The sequence below is a fragment of the Solanum tuberosum genome, unplaced genomic scaffold (genome assembly GCF_000226075.1).
Source record: "Solanum tuberosum cultivar DM 1-3 516 R44 unplaced genomic scaffold, SolTub_3.0 scf00057, whole genome shotgun sequence".
In the NCBI taxonomy this organism is placed as follows: domain Eukaryota; kingdom Viridiplantae; phylum Streptophyta; class Magnoliopsida; order Solanales; family Solanaceae; genus Solanum; species Solanum tuberosum.
In genome coordinates this window covers 1,928,577-1,949,145 of record NW_006238984.1, presented here as the reverse complement: position 1 = coordinate 1,949,145, position 20,569 = coordinate 1,928,577, and the positions used below count along the sequence as shown (strand labels likewise).

Sequence of the window (20,569 nt, the reverse complement as noted above, 5' to 3'; positions counted from 1 at the left end):
TCAACCCACCCCCTATCAGCCCCCACCTCCAAAAAAAAATTAAGTTTGTTTTTAAAAAATATTTTCAATTTCAACAATTATTTTCTACTCTAGTAAAAATAAAAGAAATTTTTCAAAAACATTTTTCATTCATAAATCAAACACTAAAAATATTTTCTACTCACCAACCAAATATGAGAAAATAAGTTAAAAATCAACTTGTTTTCCAAGAAAACATTTTCTAGGAAAACATTTTCCATGGAAAACATTTTCCTTCATACCAAACACACCCTAAGTGTAAAAAAATAAATTCCACTCTAATAATACATATAAAAAAATTGATTCTTTTAATCACTTTCCCCAAAAATCTCATTACTACCATCGTAAACAGAGTGGTTTCCAAGAATAAGGAATGAGGGCAGGGGAAGAATAATTTTCACAAGGGAATGGCACTGTTCACCGAGACCTGAACCATCATTCCTCCACTAGATTCCATCCTCTTCAGCCGTCAAAACCATGCGAAACCACCATACCATTGCAAATCGAAAAAACAGAGCTCTAGATCTTGTCTGTTTTCTCCCTTTAAAACCACCGTACTTTACTGCTAAATCGTTATGCCATAGTCGGAAAACTCACCCTCCATCTCTTCCATCCAAATACCACCGACGAACCAATGCTGATCCAGCCAAACAACAAACAAATCAATGCATTTCCGTTGTTACACCGTCAGTCTCTAAATAGAAGCAAAACAATTGAATCGAGAAGAGTTGCTCGAGGCTTTTGATTGCCATCTCCGGTCTAGGATCCTGCTCTTTTGAAGCCCCTAATCTCGCCAATGGAAGAGACTCCTCTTGGCGGAGGAAATTTGCTGTTGAAATGAATCAAAGATTTAGAAATTAGGAAAGAGAAAAAAGATTCAAAAATTAAGAAAGAGAAAGTGGGCTTTAATGAAAAAACAAGAAGAAAAAAAATTAAGGCTAAAAGGTATATGAAGCGCGTGTAATACACAAGAGGGATACTCATTTGGTTGTCTATGCCACATCAACACGGGGGGGGGGGGTATTATTCCATTTTAAAATAGCTTAGGAGGAAATAGGACCCGCAAAGAAAAAGTGTGTCCGTGGATTTCTGATCATGGTTTGGGGGGCGGGGGGGCACTTATGCCTTTTCCCTAATTATAAAGCAAGCCCTATTGTGAAAGATATACTCCCTCCGTCCCATTTTATATGTCACTTTTTTACTTTGCACTTGCATTAAGAAATGATGTAACTTTACCCTTCTATCCTTATTTAATGTTTTCTTAGGTCAATTTTATTAATAAATGACAAGATTAATTAACTATTCTATCAAGGGTATAATAGGCAAAATATGGTAATTTGTGCATAAATTTTATAAAATGACAAGTATTATGGTCCAGCTATTTATAGAAAGGGATGACATATAAAATGAGACGGAGGGAGTAGTCGTTATCCCCTTAACATTTATTTTGTGATGAGGAACTTATAAAAATATTAATAAATATACAAGGGTACTTATAAAACTTTGAGAGGCAGCACATCTCAGCCTTATACATAAGATTGCTTTGCCTATTGCAAGAACTGGAGTAACTCAAGTACAGAAAGGTCAATAGTTCCTCCACCACCAAATTTCTGCTTCATTGATATGATTTTGATTCATTTAAGCTGGAGGAGGATGTGCTGTCTTTCTTTAAGTCTTGTTGTGTAAAAGATGGTATTCTGCAGTTGCGATTCCAGTCTACCAGCACCACACCCCCAAAAGTATTGTTAACATTTTGAACCTCACAGAAAAAATGAGGACTGCTATATGCAATATGAACTCAGCCATGTTGTATTGGTAGTAACTTGGGATAGCATTTCTTTCTTCAATTACCCATTAAAAGTATCTTTTTTTTATACCTGAACATCTTAGTTTAGTACCAAATGATGCTTTGCTATTGTTTTCCCCTTCGCCAGACACCAAAACCTGGTTTAGTGCAGGTTATTTCCCTTAGATATAAACCAGACTGACTTCTTCAGTGTTGGTGCAACATATTAGATTCTCACTAGCATTCGTTGGTGTGTTCTTTTGTAACACATGGTACATGCTTAGTCTCTTAAGAACCGAGGTCAGTTTGAAAGCTTTAGCATTGCATGCGAACTTACTTTCAAAATGAATGGAGGTGCTAACCAAATGATATTACTTCTTTTCTGTTCAAGTATAAAGTAATTTTGTCCTTGTTTACCACTGTTTTATCACAAAAGTATGTGTAACACTAAACTCTTTGGCAGCCCCGATGATTGGGAGTGTTTCCTCCACTATCTTGGCTGTTTACTGGAGGATGACAGTAGCTTGTGTAAGGGGGAAAGCAATGACTCTACTTATCCTCTAAAGCTGATGGACTCCCAAGTTTCTCACTTGACAGATGAAGCAGTAATTGCTAATATCTCTAAGTAATTTATTATCTCCAAGTTTTATGATAGTTTCTGACTCATGTAAGTTGTTGAATGCAGTTCGGTTCTCGCCTATCAAATGCGTCATCTCTTGTACATAAATTGTTAACAGAAGCTAGTAATGATACTGTAAGATGTCCTTACTTGGCGAATATTGAAATCGAAAGAAGAAAGCTTCTACATGGAAAAGGTGATGCGGATAAGTTGGTGGAGGCTTTGGTACAATATTTTTTCAGGTAGCTTCTATCATTCTTCTAGTATTCCTTCTTTTCCTTTCCTAATTTGAACTTTAAACTCAAGATAGGGTAATATAATTTTTTTTGAAGACTGTTATGCACAGCTGCTTCATTACCTTAGGATATTTTGGTGAGTAGTATTAGAATTCATTATACCATGGATGTCGGCTTAGACTAATCTGAGTTGTGAATTATAGAGTTGAAGTTGGATTGCTGCTCTGTCATTGAAGTTCTTCTTGAAATTATTCAACTGTTGAGATGAATGATAACTTTGTGCAGAGTCTCTTTTGGTCATACGTATTCCATATTGCTGATTTGTTTGAAATCAGGGATGTATTCTGCTTTATTGTAGGATGTTGCGTAGTTAGCGTCTATTAACTTAATATTATCCTTGAGTTTTTCCTCCTTGATCACAGGTATGGGCATTTGGCTTGTTTTGCTTCTGATGTTGAAATATTTGTTCACATTCTGGATCTTGATAAGAAGATACAGCTTCTGGATAAGCTGAAGGAATGCTGTGAGTCTATTCCAACTAATCCCAGAAAGACTCTTGGACAGCATATTACTGTCTTCAAAATTCAAAATATTGTTGGCAGCATGGTCACTCTTTCCATTAATGGTATATCTTCTTCTTAATGATGCATTACATTCATATTGGTGTAAGATGCAGACAAGTTTACATATAAGGATGCTCAAATACACATAATTTGAAGCATACATTGATATCCGTGCATATAGGGAAACAGTTTGACCCTGACACCCTAGAGCATTTCTCTGTTGAATCAACTGAAGGAACACACTTAATAGTTTTTTTCTAGTTTTGTGTGTAGATATGTTTTGAAGTAGATTCATTTTGAAATAATTGTTTCATGCAAGACTTGAATTTAAACTTTAGGGGCCTTAGTGAATAAGAATTGAAACATGAAATATAGTCTGTTGATGTCGATACGGATTGGATTGCATGCAGACTGTCAGTATCTGTTTATTCTGGGCAGTGTGCAACAAATAAAAATGGGAAAGTAGATATGACAGAGGAATTTAATAGTCGAGGGATCAATGATAGGGTCGTTTCTTTTTGCAGTCGCAAGGGCTATGCTTTTGGTGATTATAGTAGTTTAAGGTGAAATGGATATTAAGTAAAGGGGAATAGAAGGATAGTGAAGGTTATTGGTGGAGGTCTTACTAGATTGCATGCTTGCTCTGGCTCTCTCCACCTCATTATTAATGGTCTCACAGGCAGGATAGTGTGTGGAGTGGTGGTTGGGGTTCACAGGTACTAGCTTGTATGGAAAGGTAGGGAGTCTTTGGACCTCATCTTTTGTATATGTTTATTAGAAGAGGTTGCAAGTTCACTTCAAAGTGATCTTTTCTTACGTTGTCATATTAGGCATGTGCCTTCTCTCCACTTATGTTACTTACACAGGCCTTCAACGACTTACCATGATGTTTAAAAGGACAGTTGATTTTTTGTGTGGGTCAAGTGATAAAAACATGGACGTGAGAGCTTTTTAATCTTTACCAAATTAATATAATAGAAATTCTCTATACAGAGAAGAATTACAATGTTCGATAAATGCTATAATAGAAATTCTCTATACAGAGAAGAAATACAATGTTCGATAAATTAAGTTTTGAGAAAAGTGGACTTAGTTTGGTGTTTCCATAATAGTGAACAGGGTGTGCAGCTCTCTTGATGGGAAGAGTAAATGCTCTACAGCTCTCTTGATGGGAAGAGTAAATGCTCTACACCAATCATGGTTATCAATAGTTCAAATGGTACTATCGTATAATTTTTTTTTTTTTTTTTTGAAACTGGTAACTTTGTATTCCTCAGCATTAAGGGCTATGCTGGCCACCTCCAAAAGTGTTAGTTACATAGAAAAACCAACAAAAAAAAAGAAAACAGGACTACTTACAAAGCTCCAATGAATTCCACTAGTTGAATTTCTTCTTCTATGTTCATTTCTTTACACCAAAAACCTAAAGAGGTAATTACTTTCCACTTAATCTTCTCTATAGTGCATTCTTTCCCTACAACCAAGTGAAACACTTCACCTTAGTAGGGGATACACTCTTCCATATAGCACTCCATGGCCCTGATTTCTTCCCTGCAATTGTGGCTAGATCCCTTTTATACATTCTGTTCACATAGAATTGACCATCAGTATGATGCCTCCATAGTGATTTGTGCCAGCAAAATCTCCAATCAAAGCTAGCATATTCGATACCCACTCTATTTCCCAATCATTAAGAAATCTCCTAAAGAGCAAATTCCATCCTTGTGGAGACCAAACCTCTTGTATTTTGCTGTCAGGATTCAGGCAAATGGAAAACAACCCAGGGAATAAATTTTCCAAGGACCCTTGACCAGTCCAGTCTTCCTTCCCAAACAAAGTCTTATTCTCTCGACCAACCTTTATCCTTACATTGTCTCTGAAAGCCAGCCATAGGTTTCTTATAGTTCTCCATACTCCCACACCATATGTTTCTGTCACTTCCTCTGAACACCATTGATGTTCCTGTCCGTATTTGTGTTGAATGAGTTCCTTCTATAGAGCTTGATCTTCCAAATTGTATCTCCACAACCATTTGGTAAGTAAGCTGTTGTTGTGTATCTTTAGGTTTCTTACTCCCAAACCCCCATATCTTTTGCTCTGTTGAACCGCCATCCATTTAACTAAGTTGTAGCTCTTCTCAATCTTGTTACCTTGCCAAAGGAAGTTTCTCCTCAATGAGTCTATAGCTTTGACTACCTTGTTGGGAATGGGAAAAAGTGACATCACATATGTTGGCAAAGAGTCTAAAACAGAATTAATCAAAGTGACTCTTCCCCCAAGGATAGATATTGGGATTTCCAAAGTGCCAGTCTCCTCTCTGATTTTTCTAGTATACCATCCCAGATGCTAACTGCTTTACGCTTAGCACCCAATGGCAGACCTAGATAAACTGTAGGTAACCTCTCTATCTTGCACTTCAATATATTGGCCAAAGCTTGAATATGTTGGACCTCTTTAATAGGAAAAATGCTACTTTTTCTCCAGTTCACCTTAAGTCCAGAGCATGCCTAAAAAATTACTAGAATAATTCTGATGTGACAGAGTTGTTCCTGCTCTGCTTCACAAAAAAATATTGTGTCATCCGCATACAATAAATGAGTCATATCCATCACCTCATTAACCCTGTTTTTGATTCTGAAACCCCTAATCAAGTTGTTTAGAGAAGCTCTCCTCATCAAACTGTCCAACCCTTCCATAGCAATGATAAACAGGAAAGGGGACAAAGGGTCTCCTTGTCTAAGAACTCTTTCAGCAGGAAAAAAACCTACAGGTTCTCCATTAACCAAAATGGAGAACCTGGTGGTTTTAATACAGAACTCAATCCACTTGAGCCATGTAGGGCCAAAACCCATTTGTCTAAGAGTGTTGATCAGGAAGTCCCAATTAAGATGGTCATAGGCTTTTTCAATATCCAGTTTGCACATTACCCCTGGCACTATCTCCTCTAATCCTAGTATCAATACATTCACTAGCAATTAAAGCAGCATTCCATTATTTGTCTCCCTTTAATGAAAGCCATTTTGATTTTTGTTGACTAGCTTGTCTATCACCTTCTTCAGCCTTTCTGCCAACACTTTGGCAATTATTTTATAGACCCAAGTAATGAGACTGATTGGTCTGAAGTCTCTTAGATCATTTGCCCCCACCTTCTTAGGAATTAGAGCCACAAAGGTAGCATTGAAACTCTTCTCAAAACTTTGGTGACAATGAAAGTTTTGGAAGGTCTGCATCAGATCTTCCTTTATAGTTTCCCAGAATGCCTGAAAGAAGGCCATGGTGTAACCATCAGGCTCAGTTCTTTATCACAAGCACACAGTCTTATCCCTTCTAGCACCTCATCTTCACAGAATTCTCTAGATAACCAGCTCTGCTCCTCCATTGTTATTCTCTGTACATTAAGAATATTTAGTGAGGGTCTCTAGTTTTCTACCTCCTTATACAAATGGTGGTAAAAATCCACAATAGAGCTCTTGATTTCCACTGGCTCAGAAGATAACTCTCCATAAATCATTAATGACTCAATGGTGTTGATTCTCTTGTGAGCTATTGCCATTCTGTGGAAATACTTCGTATTTTTATCGCCATTCTTGTTCCACTGAATTCTGGACCTCTGTCTCCAAAAATTTCTTCATTTTTTGCCACCTCCTCGTATTCCATGGCCAAGTGTACCTTTAGTATCTGTTCATCATCAGTAAGAGATCTAGACTCTTGAGTAACTTCCATGTCCCCTATCTGATTCAAAGTTTGCTCCTTCCTTGCCTTCCAGTTCTCCCTATTCTCTCTGCTCCATTCCTTCAGTTTTGTTTTAAGCAGCCTCAACTTAGTAGCTAGTTTGTAGTCCGGTTTTCCTGACACTTCAAAGGAGCTCCACCATTCATGAACTTTACTTTTGAAACCCTCTACATTAAACTACCACTTTTCAAACTTGAAATAAGATCTCTTGAAGGCCTTATTCCCACATGTTAAGACAATGGGATTATGGTCAGACCCCAAGCTAGGCAGAGTACATTGCCCAATTTCAAGGAACATTTCATCCCATGGGAACGAGTATAGAAATCTGTCAATCCTGGAGGCATTCCTATGGTTTGCCCCTCCTCTCCAACTGTTTGATCCCCCAAATAAAGGGGGGTCAATCAACTCCAATTCGTTGATACAGTTGGACAGATCTGTCATGGCTTTAGAAAGCCTGACACAATTGGTTTTCTCGGAGGGAAACCTAGTAGTATTGAATCCCTACATACTACCGAGGGCCCTTCACACTGACTCCTTATAGCTCCTAATTCTTCCCACAACTCCATCCTTTCATTTCTATCACAAGATGCATAGACTGCTGTGAGAAACCAAGTTAATTCTTGATTAACTCCACATAATTTACAAGTAATTGATTGGTTCCCGTATTCCACCATCTCCCCTTCCATGATCTTTTGTCCCACATAACTAAAATTCCATCCTTGCTGCCAATCGCTTCCAGCCATATTCCCCCATCCACCTATTCCCCCCTAATTGTTGTATATGATCCCCCACTGCCCCATTTAGCTTTGTCTCCATCAAAACTATAATATCTACCCCCTCTTGTTGTATTCTGCTTTTCACCAAATTTCTTTTACACTCCATGTTTAAACCCCTAACATTCCATGATAGAATTTTTAAATTCATTGTAACTGGGTGGCATAAATTCTCCCACTGCTTCTAGATTCACTCCTAGGTTCTCCATCCTTGAACTTCACATCAAAGATCAAATTTTTGAGCTCTTTAGGGATTATCTGTTTGTCCTTATGTTCTGTAGCACTCGAGGCTAAGGAGCCTTCCTTTTCCCTTCTTTGGTCAATTTTTAACAGAAGGGTCAAAGCTTCCCCAGATAAACCATCAAAAGACATTCCAAACATTTGGCTGAGTCAGAGGATATTGTCTTGTACCCATTGGTTTGTTTTCCCCTCTGCCTCTTTGCTGCATTCAGAGGCATCACAATTGAGAGAATTCCCCTGTACCTCCCCTTCCTTAGTTTTATCACTTGTCTCCCTTATTTTCGACAGAATCGACTTTGAATGACGCTTCTCTATATCATCCAGCTGCAGAGACTCTGTCTGGATAGCTCTTCTGGACACTTCACTCCACATACTCTGTTCTATGCATGTTGACAGAGTATTTTGGGCTTCTGTATTAACTGGCCAAATGTTAATATCTTTAATAAAAGGCTCAACAACCTTTGTTGGGCTTTTATTTAAATGGGTCGGCTGGCCCAAATAATTTGATTGGGGTTTCACTTGACCTGCAGCAGTGGGGCCCCCGTATGCATGGCCCATCACATCCACAAGATCATTTCCCTCTCTCCTTAGCCCAATTCTCTGTGAAGTCAACATCTGCTTTATGGCATCAACAACTTTATCCACATGGCTGCTGGACCCCACAACATTCCTTAAATGCATATCATTATCCACAGGATCCTTTCTCTCTCCTTTTCCTTAATCCCTGGGAAGTCAACATTTGCTTTATGGAGTTAGTAGCTTTATCCCTTTCCTTTTCTAGCCTAGGACTGACTTCTTGGCTGTCAAGCTCAACCACCTCAGATCTGCGAAATCTTACTGGAGCTTCAACCCAAACTGGAAGGGAGAATATCAAACCACCATCTTGAATTTCAACTTCGCTGGGAATATTTTCAATGGGGCCTTTCACTTTGATTCGAGCCCATCGCAGATGGTTTTTTTATCGTTGTTTCTTCTTCAGTTGCAAGCCATCCCCCACATTTATCTCCTATCTCTTTCATAATATTCTCAGATCATAGTTGAAGAGGTAGACCAAGTACTCGAATCCAAAACCATTGAAAAGTGGTGTGGGCTGGATAAGCCCCAGACGTCGGAGACCACCAGTCAAGCACAAGTTGTTTGCCCTGTCTCTTCCAGTCACCAAGAAGAATGTGCTGTGCATCTTTCCTCGACTGGAATCGAATAGGAATTGAATGCCATTCATGTCGAAAACCTGGATATTGTAAACTCCTTTCCAAGTTTGTTGGATCCTCCTTCTCACATCATTTCTTGTTAGCATCTCGTTGCAATCTGGAAAGCTTCCTATTAGACATCTCTGTAAAAGATCCTTTCCATCATGGTGTAAAGAAGCTGTCACAGTGCCTTGTACCTTGGAGATAGTTGGTTCCTGCACCATCCATCTGTTCTTATAGAGAGCATCCTTGTAGCTACCTTCTCTCCTCTTTGAAGGATGATTTATCTCCCCTACTGCTGGAGTACCAGCTTACATTAAAGACCTCCTATTAATGAAGCTTTCAATCCGGCTGACAAGTCCCAACCACCCCTCACTGTCCTTGTTTTCTGGAATAATAATAACAGACCTCATTTGGCCATTAACCGTAATGATCGACAAAAAACGACCAAACTTGTTGAACTTCAAGGAGCAAAAGATATTAGTTGAAACATCTCTGCCTCTCCATGTCTTAAACATTTTACCTTTGACTTCTGATGCTTCTTGCAACCTTCTGCATAGCCAACCCAGAGCCCCTTTGCTCAAAGTCATCCTCCTGATGTAGTACCTAGAGCTTTCCACCCATTCAAACCATGTATCAGAAAACATTATAGTCTCTGTAATGTCAAAAGATTTCCCACCTAGTCTAAAGTAGATACAATTTTCCATGATGAAAAAAAGGCTTTCAAAGAAAAAAGAAAGATAGGGAAGATTCCGATGGTTGAAGACTGCCGTAAAAGGGATCAAACACCCTGAAGGGGTCTTTAAAAGGAAGTCTCGATAAAAGTGCCTGGGAGCATTTTTTTCACCTTTTTGTCCAATGAGTTTTTATAATGTTAGATTGTATACATGAGCGAACATGGAAATGTGGGCTCACAGAGGAAGAAACTGTCAGAAAAATGGGAGAACTTGATGCAATTCTCTAAGACAGAATTTTAACAGAAGAGTTGACAGTTAGGAGGGCAGCAGTTACCATGGAATATGAGCAATTGATTAAAAAAATGAAGAAATATATATCTTTTTTAAATAGGTAACTTTGTATATCTATATCTATACTACTTTAAAAGCATGAACTTCCTAACTTGAATGTTAAATTACTATAATACCCCACCCTTCGGGGTGGTCGAGTGGTTTGGGCTTGGGACTTCCATGTTGGAGGTCTCAAGTTCGAAACCCCTTGCCAGCGAAAGCAAGGGGTTTGCCTTCTGGGTCGAGCTCGTCGCACCGGGCTTGCCTAGTGCGGGTTACCTCTCCTGTGGCTTGTGAGCTATTGCATAGGAGCGGGGGTTTTACCCTGTGCGCACCCAAAGGGTAGCGGCTGCGGGTTTCCCTTGTCATAAAAAAATAAAAAATTACTATAATACCCCACCTTAAAACACTCAATTTAGTATATATTCTATATTTAATATTATATTTATTTACGCTATATTATATTAAAAGCAAGTACCTTTTCACATTGATGTGTAGTGACTTTTTCGAAGGGTTGTGACTTTTTTTTTATAGAGTTGTGACTTTTTCGATGAGTTATGACATTTCTGAAAAGCTGTAATTTTTCTGAAGGGTTGTGACTTATCTGAAAAAGACACAATAGACACCTTTTCATACTATCCTTTGTTGTCTATAAATAGATGGGGTTTCTCACACTTTTAAACTACGATTTTTTCAAGTTTTCTATTCTTATTCTTAAATAAGGAAGATTGTGAGAGTTTTTCAATTATGCAATTACAATATTTTTTGTGGGTAAATTAGATAGATCAACAAAAATTGATGAAATAAGGAGAATGAAATAACTCAACTTTAAACGAGAAGAGTATCTTGATAATTAATATGTACTCATTGTCATAGCCATAAAATATACTTTTGCAACAACTTTTACTTAACAAGAAGTTCAATAATTTTCTGTTGCACAAACTACAACTTGGTGTTCAGAATCTGAAAAGTCTCAAACTGTTGGAGAACAAATATTTGATCAAAAATTTGTTTGAAGAGTCCAAACTACATTAAATGAGTACTTTTTCGTTTCCAATTTATTTATTGTACTTTTGTTTTTATTCAATTTAACATAGAATGTTCTTTTTTCTTGGGGGTGGGGGCGCATCTTTAAGACCATAAAGTTAAAAGACATTTTTATATATTATGATGATCCTTAAATTGAAAGTTCTCTTTATTTTTTAAACATATCAAATTAAAATTAGACCAATCTATATCTATCTGTTTTTTAATCTATATATACTACCTTAAAAGAATGAACCACTTAACTTAAATGCTGAATTATTATAATACCCCAAACCTAAAACACCAAATGTAGTATATCTTCTATATTTTATATTGTATTATATTTATTTATGTGTATAATATAATATTATATTAAAGGCGGACACCTTTTCACATTGAAGGGTTGTGACATTTTCGAATAGTTATAACTTTTCCAATGAGTTGCGACCTTTTTGAAGGGTTGTGACCTTTCTATAGGGTTGCGATTAGAAGAGTTGTGACTTTTTCGAAGGGTTGCGACTTTTCCGAAAAGTTATATGACTTTTCCGATGAGTTGTGACCTTTCTGAAGGCTTGTGACTTTTCTATAGGGTTGTGACTTCTTTTTTATAAGGCACAATAAACAATTTTTCATACACTACCCTTTGTTGACTATAAAAAGAGGGGCTTCTTCAAATTTGTAAACTACATTTTAAAAAAAATATTCATTCTTCTTCTTCTTCTTCTTAAAACGTCCTATTTTGTATATTTCTATATTTTTATGATAAGAAACAATATGCACATATTAATACTATACATTTTTAACTATAAATGGAGGGGTTTCCCCACATTTTTAAACTACACCTCTTTTGTGTTTTCTATTTTTCTCTTCTTAAAACCTCAAGTTTGATTTACAGTCTTTGACAATCTCAAATTTCAGTGAAATTAGAACACTCCCTAACATGAATGTTAAATTAATCTAATACCCCAACTAAAAACATCCAATTTAGTATATCTTCTATATTTTTTATCAAATTTATATTATATTATATTATATTAAAAGTAAGAACACCAATGATACAATAATAACAAAGTAACGCACTATGGGAAAGGGAGGAGCAAGTATATTTAAGAGGTTTAACTACGAGATTTTAAGAGTGACTAATATTTTATTTAAAAATATTCACATTATTTTTAAAAATAGAGTGATACATGGTTTGATATTCACGTGCAACGCACGTGCATCAAAACTAGTAACTACAAATGTACATAGGAAGTACTGAACCATATTTACAATAAGATCATCAAATCCAGCTATCTGATCCTAAATTGAGTCTAGTACATCAATTCGGGAGATAGTGTCATTGAAGTATAATTGATTACACCAAAAACACAGTAGCAACAAGCAATTAAGCTTGACTTTTTGCATACTGGTTTCTATACTATTAAAACATCTGAAATTCCTCTCCTTCCATATTGCCCACCAAATGCTAGCAGGGGCAATTCTCCATTTCTCTCTGCTCTTAGACTGCATTACAGCTTCTTCCCAACTCTGAATGGCTTCAGCGATCTTTCTGGGCATGACCCATGACAGACCCTTGAGATTTTTCCACAAAATGGCAAATGCACATAAGAGATACAACATTATTGACCAGCTGCTAATATAGGGTGAACTAAGGAACCTACCAGAATTGAAGGAGAGATAGTTGATTATTACCCAAAGTAATACTCAAGAAGTGTACTTATGGAGACTTGCCATTTTACAGATTGTCCAGTATTATCAGAGGTGGAAAAGGAGTCCCTACAATGTAAATTTGAAGAGAAATTTTGAGATGTTTAAAAACGTGTTCAGTTGATAAAGCACCTGGACCAGATTTCTTCATTAAATGCTGGGAGATACTAAAACAGGACATCATGAATGCCTTCCATAACTTCTATAAACAAAAAGATTTTGAAAGAAGTCTCAATGCTAATTTCATAGTCCTTATCACCAGGAAGAAGGGTGACAAGGAACTAAGGGAGTTCAGTCCCATTAATTTGACAAGTAGCATGTACAAATTTTTTTCCCAAGTGCTGACAGAGAGGTTGAAAGGAGTAATGGCAAAGCTGGTAGATTCTCAGCAGATGACCTTTATTAAAGGAAGGAAAATCATGGATTCTGTCCTCATTGCAAATGAAGCAGCGGACTCAAGACTGAAGCAGAAGAAACCTGGTATACTTTGCAAGCTACACACCAAGAAAGCATGACCTTGTAAACTGAGATATCTATTGTGTCTATTGGAGAAGATGGGATTTGGCCAGAAATGGATTCATTGGATCAAGTGGTGTATCTCATCAGTGAGCTTTTCAGTCCTCAATTAATGATTCACCTGCAGGATTTTTCAGAGTACAAAGGGTGTAGACTTTGAGTAGAGAGATTTCATTTAATTCTCAAGTGTATCTATGCGGCCAATTACAGAGGTATTCATACACAAAACGGAAGCCTAACTATGAAATATACAATTAAGGAAACAAATAAAATTTCTATACTTCGGGATACTAAATCAGATAAGAATCTGCCTAATTAGGATTAGAGATCTGATCATATCAGAATCATATAAAAAAGAGATCAGAATCAGGTCTGAATTTGATTAAATCTGAACACAATCAGATTTATCAACCAAGGGGCATCAAGGAGGCCCTTTGTAACCCTTTCTGTTTTTGTTAGCTATGGAGGTACTTAACAACATGATTAAAATTACAAACTTGAATGAATGGTTAAAAGGTTTTGATGTTGCTAGAACTGATAGGGAAAGTTTGGAGGTGACTCATCTACAATATGTAAATGATAGTGAAGAAGTTTGTGATGCTGAAGAAGAACAAATTAGATTGCAGAGGATGATTCTGGTATTGCTTGAAGGGATATTTGTTTTACACATAAACGGGAGAAAGTTTTTGTACCTCATCAATGATGTCACAAATATGGAGCTTTTGGTTGCAATCTTAGGTGGTGCAGTTGTTTCCCTACCAACTATTTACCTAGGAATGCCTTTTGGAGCTAAGTCCAAATCTGCAGATATTTGGAATAATATGATTGAGAAGTTTGAGAAGAATCTTCCAAAACGGAAAACTGAATATCTATCATTGGGTGGTACTTGGTAGATTGACTCTCACAAATTTAGTTCTTGATGCTCTTCCAACATACATGGTTTCTTTGTTTCCTATTCTAATTAGGATCATCAATAGGTTGGATATCATAAGTAGTGTTAGAATTAGAATAGGAATAGAAATAGTATATAGAATCCTACTTGGATAAGGATTGTAATGTAGTGTCTATAAATAAGGTTTAGTGTAATAATGTAGATACACAATTCAATAATATTTTTCTCTCATGTTTCTCGCATTGAATCAGAGCATTGGTGAGAAACATTTGATAAAAGAAAATTAGGTCAAAACGCTCATTGTGCGTCAAATCTCGGTGATTTTCTAGGGCTGTTATGCGCCAACCCCGTATTCGTTAGTGTTATGTGAAAACCAACACCACCACATGTCCCTGACCTCTCGTGACCATAACCCACTGAATTCCAACCGCAGAAAACCTTCCACGTTCCCCTCGCACCGTTGGAAGTTGCCTTCTCCGGTGAGATCTACACCACATGCCGGGTGTGCTAGCCTTTTTCAGGCTACTTGTTTGAACTATCGCGGTACATCATTCCAGTGAACTCTACAATCATTGTGCACATTTCGATGACTACTCACACCTATCTCTGTTTTCGTTGGTGTTGTGCAAAATCCAACACTACTACAAGGTCCAACCATCTCTGACGACCAAAGAATAACTAGCATTGCCATTCGTAGATCCCTCACGATCCCTCATGCACGGCTAGATCTAGGGTTCCAACAATTGCTTCAGCTCCATGGGCTAGTGCGTGCAACTTTCTCTTTCAATATCAACTAGTCTCTTGATTTTGAGATGATTCATATATTTTATACTAGATTTCAAGAACTTTCAGTTGATTTGAGTTTTTCAGTAGTGTTTTCTTTATATTCCAAATGCACTTTTGCCAAAGGGTATTCTCATTTTGGCTGGATTATAGTGATACTTTCTCTTCCATGGCTAAAGTAACATTTGTTTGCCTTTTTCTATCTATGGCTTGCCATACGCCATTGGCCTCCTCATCAGTTTGACATTAAGAATGCTTCAACATGGTAATCTTAAGGAAGAAGTCTATGTGAAGCAACCACCTAGTTTAGTTGCTCATGGGAGTCTAGTAGCCTTGTATGTCATTGCGCATGTCATTCTATAGTTTGAAACAGTCTTCTCGAGCTTGGTTTGAAAAGTTCAACATAGTAATTTAGGAGTTTAGGACTCGTATTAGAGTTGACTACTCTGAGTTTTGTTGACATTCTACAACAATTCTGTGTATTTATCTGGTGGTTTATGTTGACGATATCGTTATCACCGACAATGATCAGGATAGTATTACTAATCTGAAGCAACATCTCTTTCAGCTTTTTCAAATTAAAGAACATGGCAAATTGAAGTATTTCTAGTATTGAGGTTGCTAGTCCAGATCAAGTATGTTATTTCGCAATGCAAGTATGCCTTCGACATTCTTGAGGAGACAAAATGGTGGGATGTAGGCCCATTGACACTCCTATGGATTTGAATGCTAAACTCTTTCCAGGATAGGGGGAGCCATTCATTGATCCTAGAAGGTATAGACGACTAGTTGAAAATTTCAATTATCTTACGGTGACTAGACCTGTCATTTCTTTTCGTATGAGTGTTGTAAGTCACTTTATGACCACCTCCAATGATAGTCATTGGGATGCAGGTAATGGACTACTCTTCGAGGATCGAGGCCATGAACTTATCATTGGATATGCAGACGTTGAGTAGGCAAGATCACCCTCCAATATATGTTCTACATTCAGATATTGTGTCTTAGTATGAGGCAATTTGGTGTCCTAGAAGAGTAAGAACATAGTGGAGTTGCTCGATCTAGTGTAGAAGCTAAAAATCGAGCAATGGCTGTAGCAACTTGTGAGCGAGTTTGGATTAAATTGTTGTTGAGAGAACTAAAATTTGGAGAAATCGATTAGATGGAACTTGTCCGTGATAACCAAGCAACCCTTCATATCACATCAAATTCAATATTTCATGAAAGGACTAAGCACATTGTAATTGATTGTCACTTCGTCAGAGAAAAGATACCCTCGGGAGATATTGTTACAAAATTTGTGAAGTCGAGTGATCAACTTGCAGATATCTTCACCAAGTTCCTCATTGGTCCTCGTATTAGTTACATCTATAACAAACTTGTAGACTTATATGCACCAGCTTAAGCGGGAGTGTTAGAATTAGAACAAGAACATGAATAGTATATAGAATCCTACTCTGATAAAGATTATAATATACTCCCTCTGTCCCAATTTATTTGACACTTTTCGTTTTTCAAGAGTCAAACAATTTAAGTTTGATCGGGAATTTGCGCATGAAATCTTCAATTTTTTTGAAATGAAATTTATATATTTGTAAACTACGTAAAAAGTACTATAAATCACAATAATTGATAATTCAAAATGTTTAAAAGATCTATGAACAATTTATGGTCAAAGATAGACTTGTTTGAATCTCGAAATCCGAAAAGTGCCACATAAAATGGACGGAGGGAGTAGTGTCTATAAATAGGGCTCATTGTAATGAAGTAGATACAATTTCAATATTATTTTTCTCTTATTTTTATCACAAGTAGGAACTTTTTGTGGCAACTGGCAAGGGGATAGAGAATGGAAAGGATACCATTTGGTTAAATGGAAGGCACTGACAGTTGAAAAGAGATATGAGGGATTAGGAATTAAAAACTTGAAGTTGAGTAGGGCACACAAAATGAAATGGTTATGGAAGCTCACTAATGACAACCAGTTATTGTGGGGGGAAATCTGATTAGAATCGGGTTACCAGAATAAACAAGAAAATAATGCGGAAGTGAAATTATAAAGATTAAAGACATAAATTGAAAGATATGTGAAATTCAAGAATAAAATTCCCAATTTCAAGATAAAGTGCTAAGAACCCTAATTGATCTTAGTATTCAAAATTAGCGGATTAAGACTAATTATGATACTAATAGAGTCAATTCAAGAACTTAGATCAAAAAGTGATCTAGACCCCTATTATGAGGATATTAGAGACAACAATTAGTATAAGACTAATCACCTTCTTTAATTTACGAATAGAAACCAAAGATATCAAATTAAGAATTAATCTTATCTCTTAAAGAATCGTTCTTATAAAATAGTCACCACACACAAAGGTGTAAAGAAGAGAAACCTCTCAAATAATATTAATCATGTCTCTCATGTTTGTCTCAAAATAATAAAATCAACCCCCATATATATAGGGAGAACCTATTCCAAATAGAATAGGATTTAAATCCTACTTTTATGGAAACTTTAAACTAGGAAACTTTTAAACTAGGAAACTTTAAACTAGGAAAACAGGAAAACTCTAAACTAGGAAACTTTTTAAACTAGGAAAACTCTAAACTAGGAAACTTTTAAAATAGGAAATTTTGACTTTAAGCATTCAACTTTTTGGGCTCTTTTATTGGGCTTCGTGTGGCCCAATCTTCTTTCTTTTGGGCTTGAATTTAGACACTTCTTTCGTGATAAACATATTCTTGATTTTTCATTGAAGCCCGTCAACTTCAATACAAGTAGGCTGCCGTGGATGCTATCATTCCCCTCTTCTTGAAAACAATTCGTCCTTGAATTTAAATCTCTCAAAATCAAGAAGACGTGCATTAGCAAACAACATCCATTACTCCAAAGCAACAATGGTAGGAACAAAACAAGATAGTGACCATGTGTCCACTTAACCCAATTAATCCTGGCATGTATAAATACACCCTTATAAAGCATGTGAATGTCATCATCCCAATAGAAAATTCTCCTACTTATATAAACACAACGAACTCTTTGTCTAGATACCATTGTGAATGATACATGAAACCTCAATTTAGTCCTATCAATAAAGTACTCCAATGGGCATGACATGTATGATACAAGATCCCTAGAACATGCATCAAATTGGACACTTTTATGATATATCCAAGCATCCTCAATCATACCACTCGCCAATTCTTCTACGTACGAGCTATTCACATTAAGCATTGAAGTGCTCATAGTCATGTACCCCCTCCTCATTAGTAGAAAACACCTTATTAAGCTCACACTCATCAGGACTTGAAGAATCACGTCTCATCCCATAGAAAATATCATATGCCAACAAATTATCACACAAAACTCGATTCAACACTAGAACAATAGTAGAATCAACTAACTCATTCACAATCTTCCTCGCACAAACATCATGCCTCTTTTCAACTAGTGGAAATCCACAATCAACTATGTCACGCTCAATTTTGAAAGAGCTCAAATTACTCTTATTGAACTTGGCGATTGAAGTTAATGACTTACTATATAGCAAATATCATCATCCTCAAAATCAAGAAAGTCACCAACATAAGAATTAAGAGTGTAGTTCATTACCTCCAAGAAAACTTTAGGTGTTTTAGGAATACCAAGAATGTGAATGAACCAATTATACATATCATACTTGGTCTTATGTAGCAAAGGAATAACATCACCTCGTTTTTCCTTTCTCATTGGTGTTAGATCCACAATTGCCTTGTTGAACTTTTTGTTATGCGCCTTATCTTGGACAAATCCAAAATAATTATCTTTACCTTTATCGTTCTCATTAACATACACTTTCTCAATTGGACTTGTAGTATCAACCACTTTAGAATTAAGTTCATCCAATGACTTTGACTTTTCAATGTATACTCTCCCATGAGTATCTACAAGAGGGTCAAAACAACTAGAAGAAGAAGTAGGAATGCTAGAATAAGAGATAATCTCACTCAAACTCTCTTGTTTTTCTCTCTCGACCTCACTATCATCCTTTTCTTTTTTGCTCTCATGGTCATCTCTGTTTTCTATTCTCTCATTCTCACTTTTTTCTCAGTTGACATCCCATTCTCTTCACACAACACAACTTCTCTTCTTTGCTCTCTTGGGATGTCAACATGCACTCCCTTTCTCCTCTCACTCTTTTCTCTCTCAAATTTCTTCATTGCATCTTTCACGCGATTCTGATCTTCATAAACTTGGGCTGGAGTTAAAGGTGCAAGTGTATATTTTCTTTCATTTAGCTCAAGAGAAACTCTATTCTTTCTCCTATCATGAATTGCATTCCTATTAAATTGCCATGGCCGCCCAAGCATGATGTGACAATCTTGCATTGGAATGACATCACAAAGAACATTATCGGAATATCTCCCAATAGAGAAAGAAATCATGCATTGCTTAGTCACCTTAAGCTCACCAAAATCATTCAACGATTGCCACTTATAAGGAGTAGTGTGTTTAATGCATGTAAGTTTCAACTTCTCCACAACGTATGAACTTGCCACATTTGTACCACTTTCACTATCAATAATCAAAGAGCAAATATTACCATTTATCCCACACCTTGTATGGAAAATAGTTTCTCTCCTTAAATTAGCTATAGTGACATTCTTCTCCTTCAATTGTTTGATCAACACATCAACACAGTTAATGTCGTTTTGAGTTCCAGCTTCAATTTCCTTACCTGTTTTAAACATCTCAAAAAAATATCCAAGAAACAAATATCTCTCAATTTGACTTTTTTTCTCTCTCTATTGACTCACTCTCTCTTGCCTTTTTCCACTCAAATTACTACCTTTGGATGGATCCTTCATGATTTATATATAAACCTTATTAGTCACAACCTTTTAGAAGTAAGATAAAGAAAGAAAGGAATTTATCAATACCCAGATAAATTGGGATTGATGAGACAAGAAAAAAGACCACTTTGGATTACAATTTTTTTTTCAAATTTTTCCTCTTATTGATTTTCCTCTTTGAGGTAGAAAATCAAGAATCAAAACAAATCCGGAGTTTCTTAAAAATACCTTAATTCTCAAGCAATACCTTTTTTTTTTTACTTTTTTTTTTGCTATGTAGCTTAACTTGAGCAACTACAACATAGACAATTTTTTTTTCCTTTTTTTTTTCTTTTTGTTTTGAAACTCCCAAGATTATCAAGAACGAAACCTTAATAGAACCGCTCTGATACCACTTGATAAGAATTGGGTTACCAGAATAAACAAGAAAATAATGCGGAAGCGAAATTATAAAGATTAAAGATAGAAATTGAAAGATATGTGAAATTCAAGAATAAAATCCCCAATTTCAAGATAAAGTGCTAAGAACCCTAATTGATCTTTTTTTTTTTGATAACCGAGAAATCCATTTGTGACCACCCTTTGGACCAATCACAGCCTTCTAAACTCGGTGGATAATGGGCCCGCCCCTCTACCCTTCTCCAC

The 20,569-nt window shown here is 36.5% G+C and overlaps 1 protein-coding gene across 2 annotated transcripts in view; it reads left to right on the top strand.

Annotated features, from left to right (window-relative positions):
- The window catches only part of LOC102582714 (N-alpha-acetyltransferase 25, NatB auxiliary subunit), a 66,624-nt gene that overhangs the window by 11,494 nt on the left and 34,561 nt on the right, over positions 1–20,569 (top strand). For both annotated transcript variants that reach the window (XM_006344546.2, XM_006344545.2), the window contains exons 7-9: positions 2,268–2,409; positions 2,490–2,665; positions 3,082–3,284. In XM_006344546.2, coding sequence (XP_006344608.1) covers positions 2,268–2,409; positions 2,490–2,665; positions 3,082–3,284 — 521 coding nt within the window. The remainder of the gene's footprint in view (positions 1–2,267; positions 2,410–2,489; positions 2,666–3,081; positions 3,285–20,569) is intronic.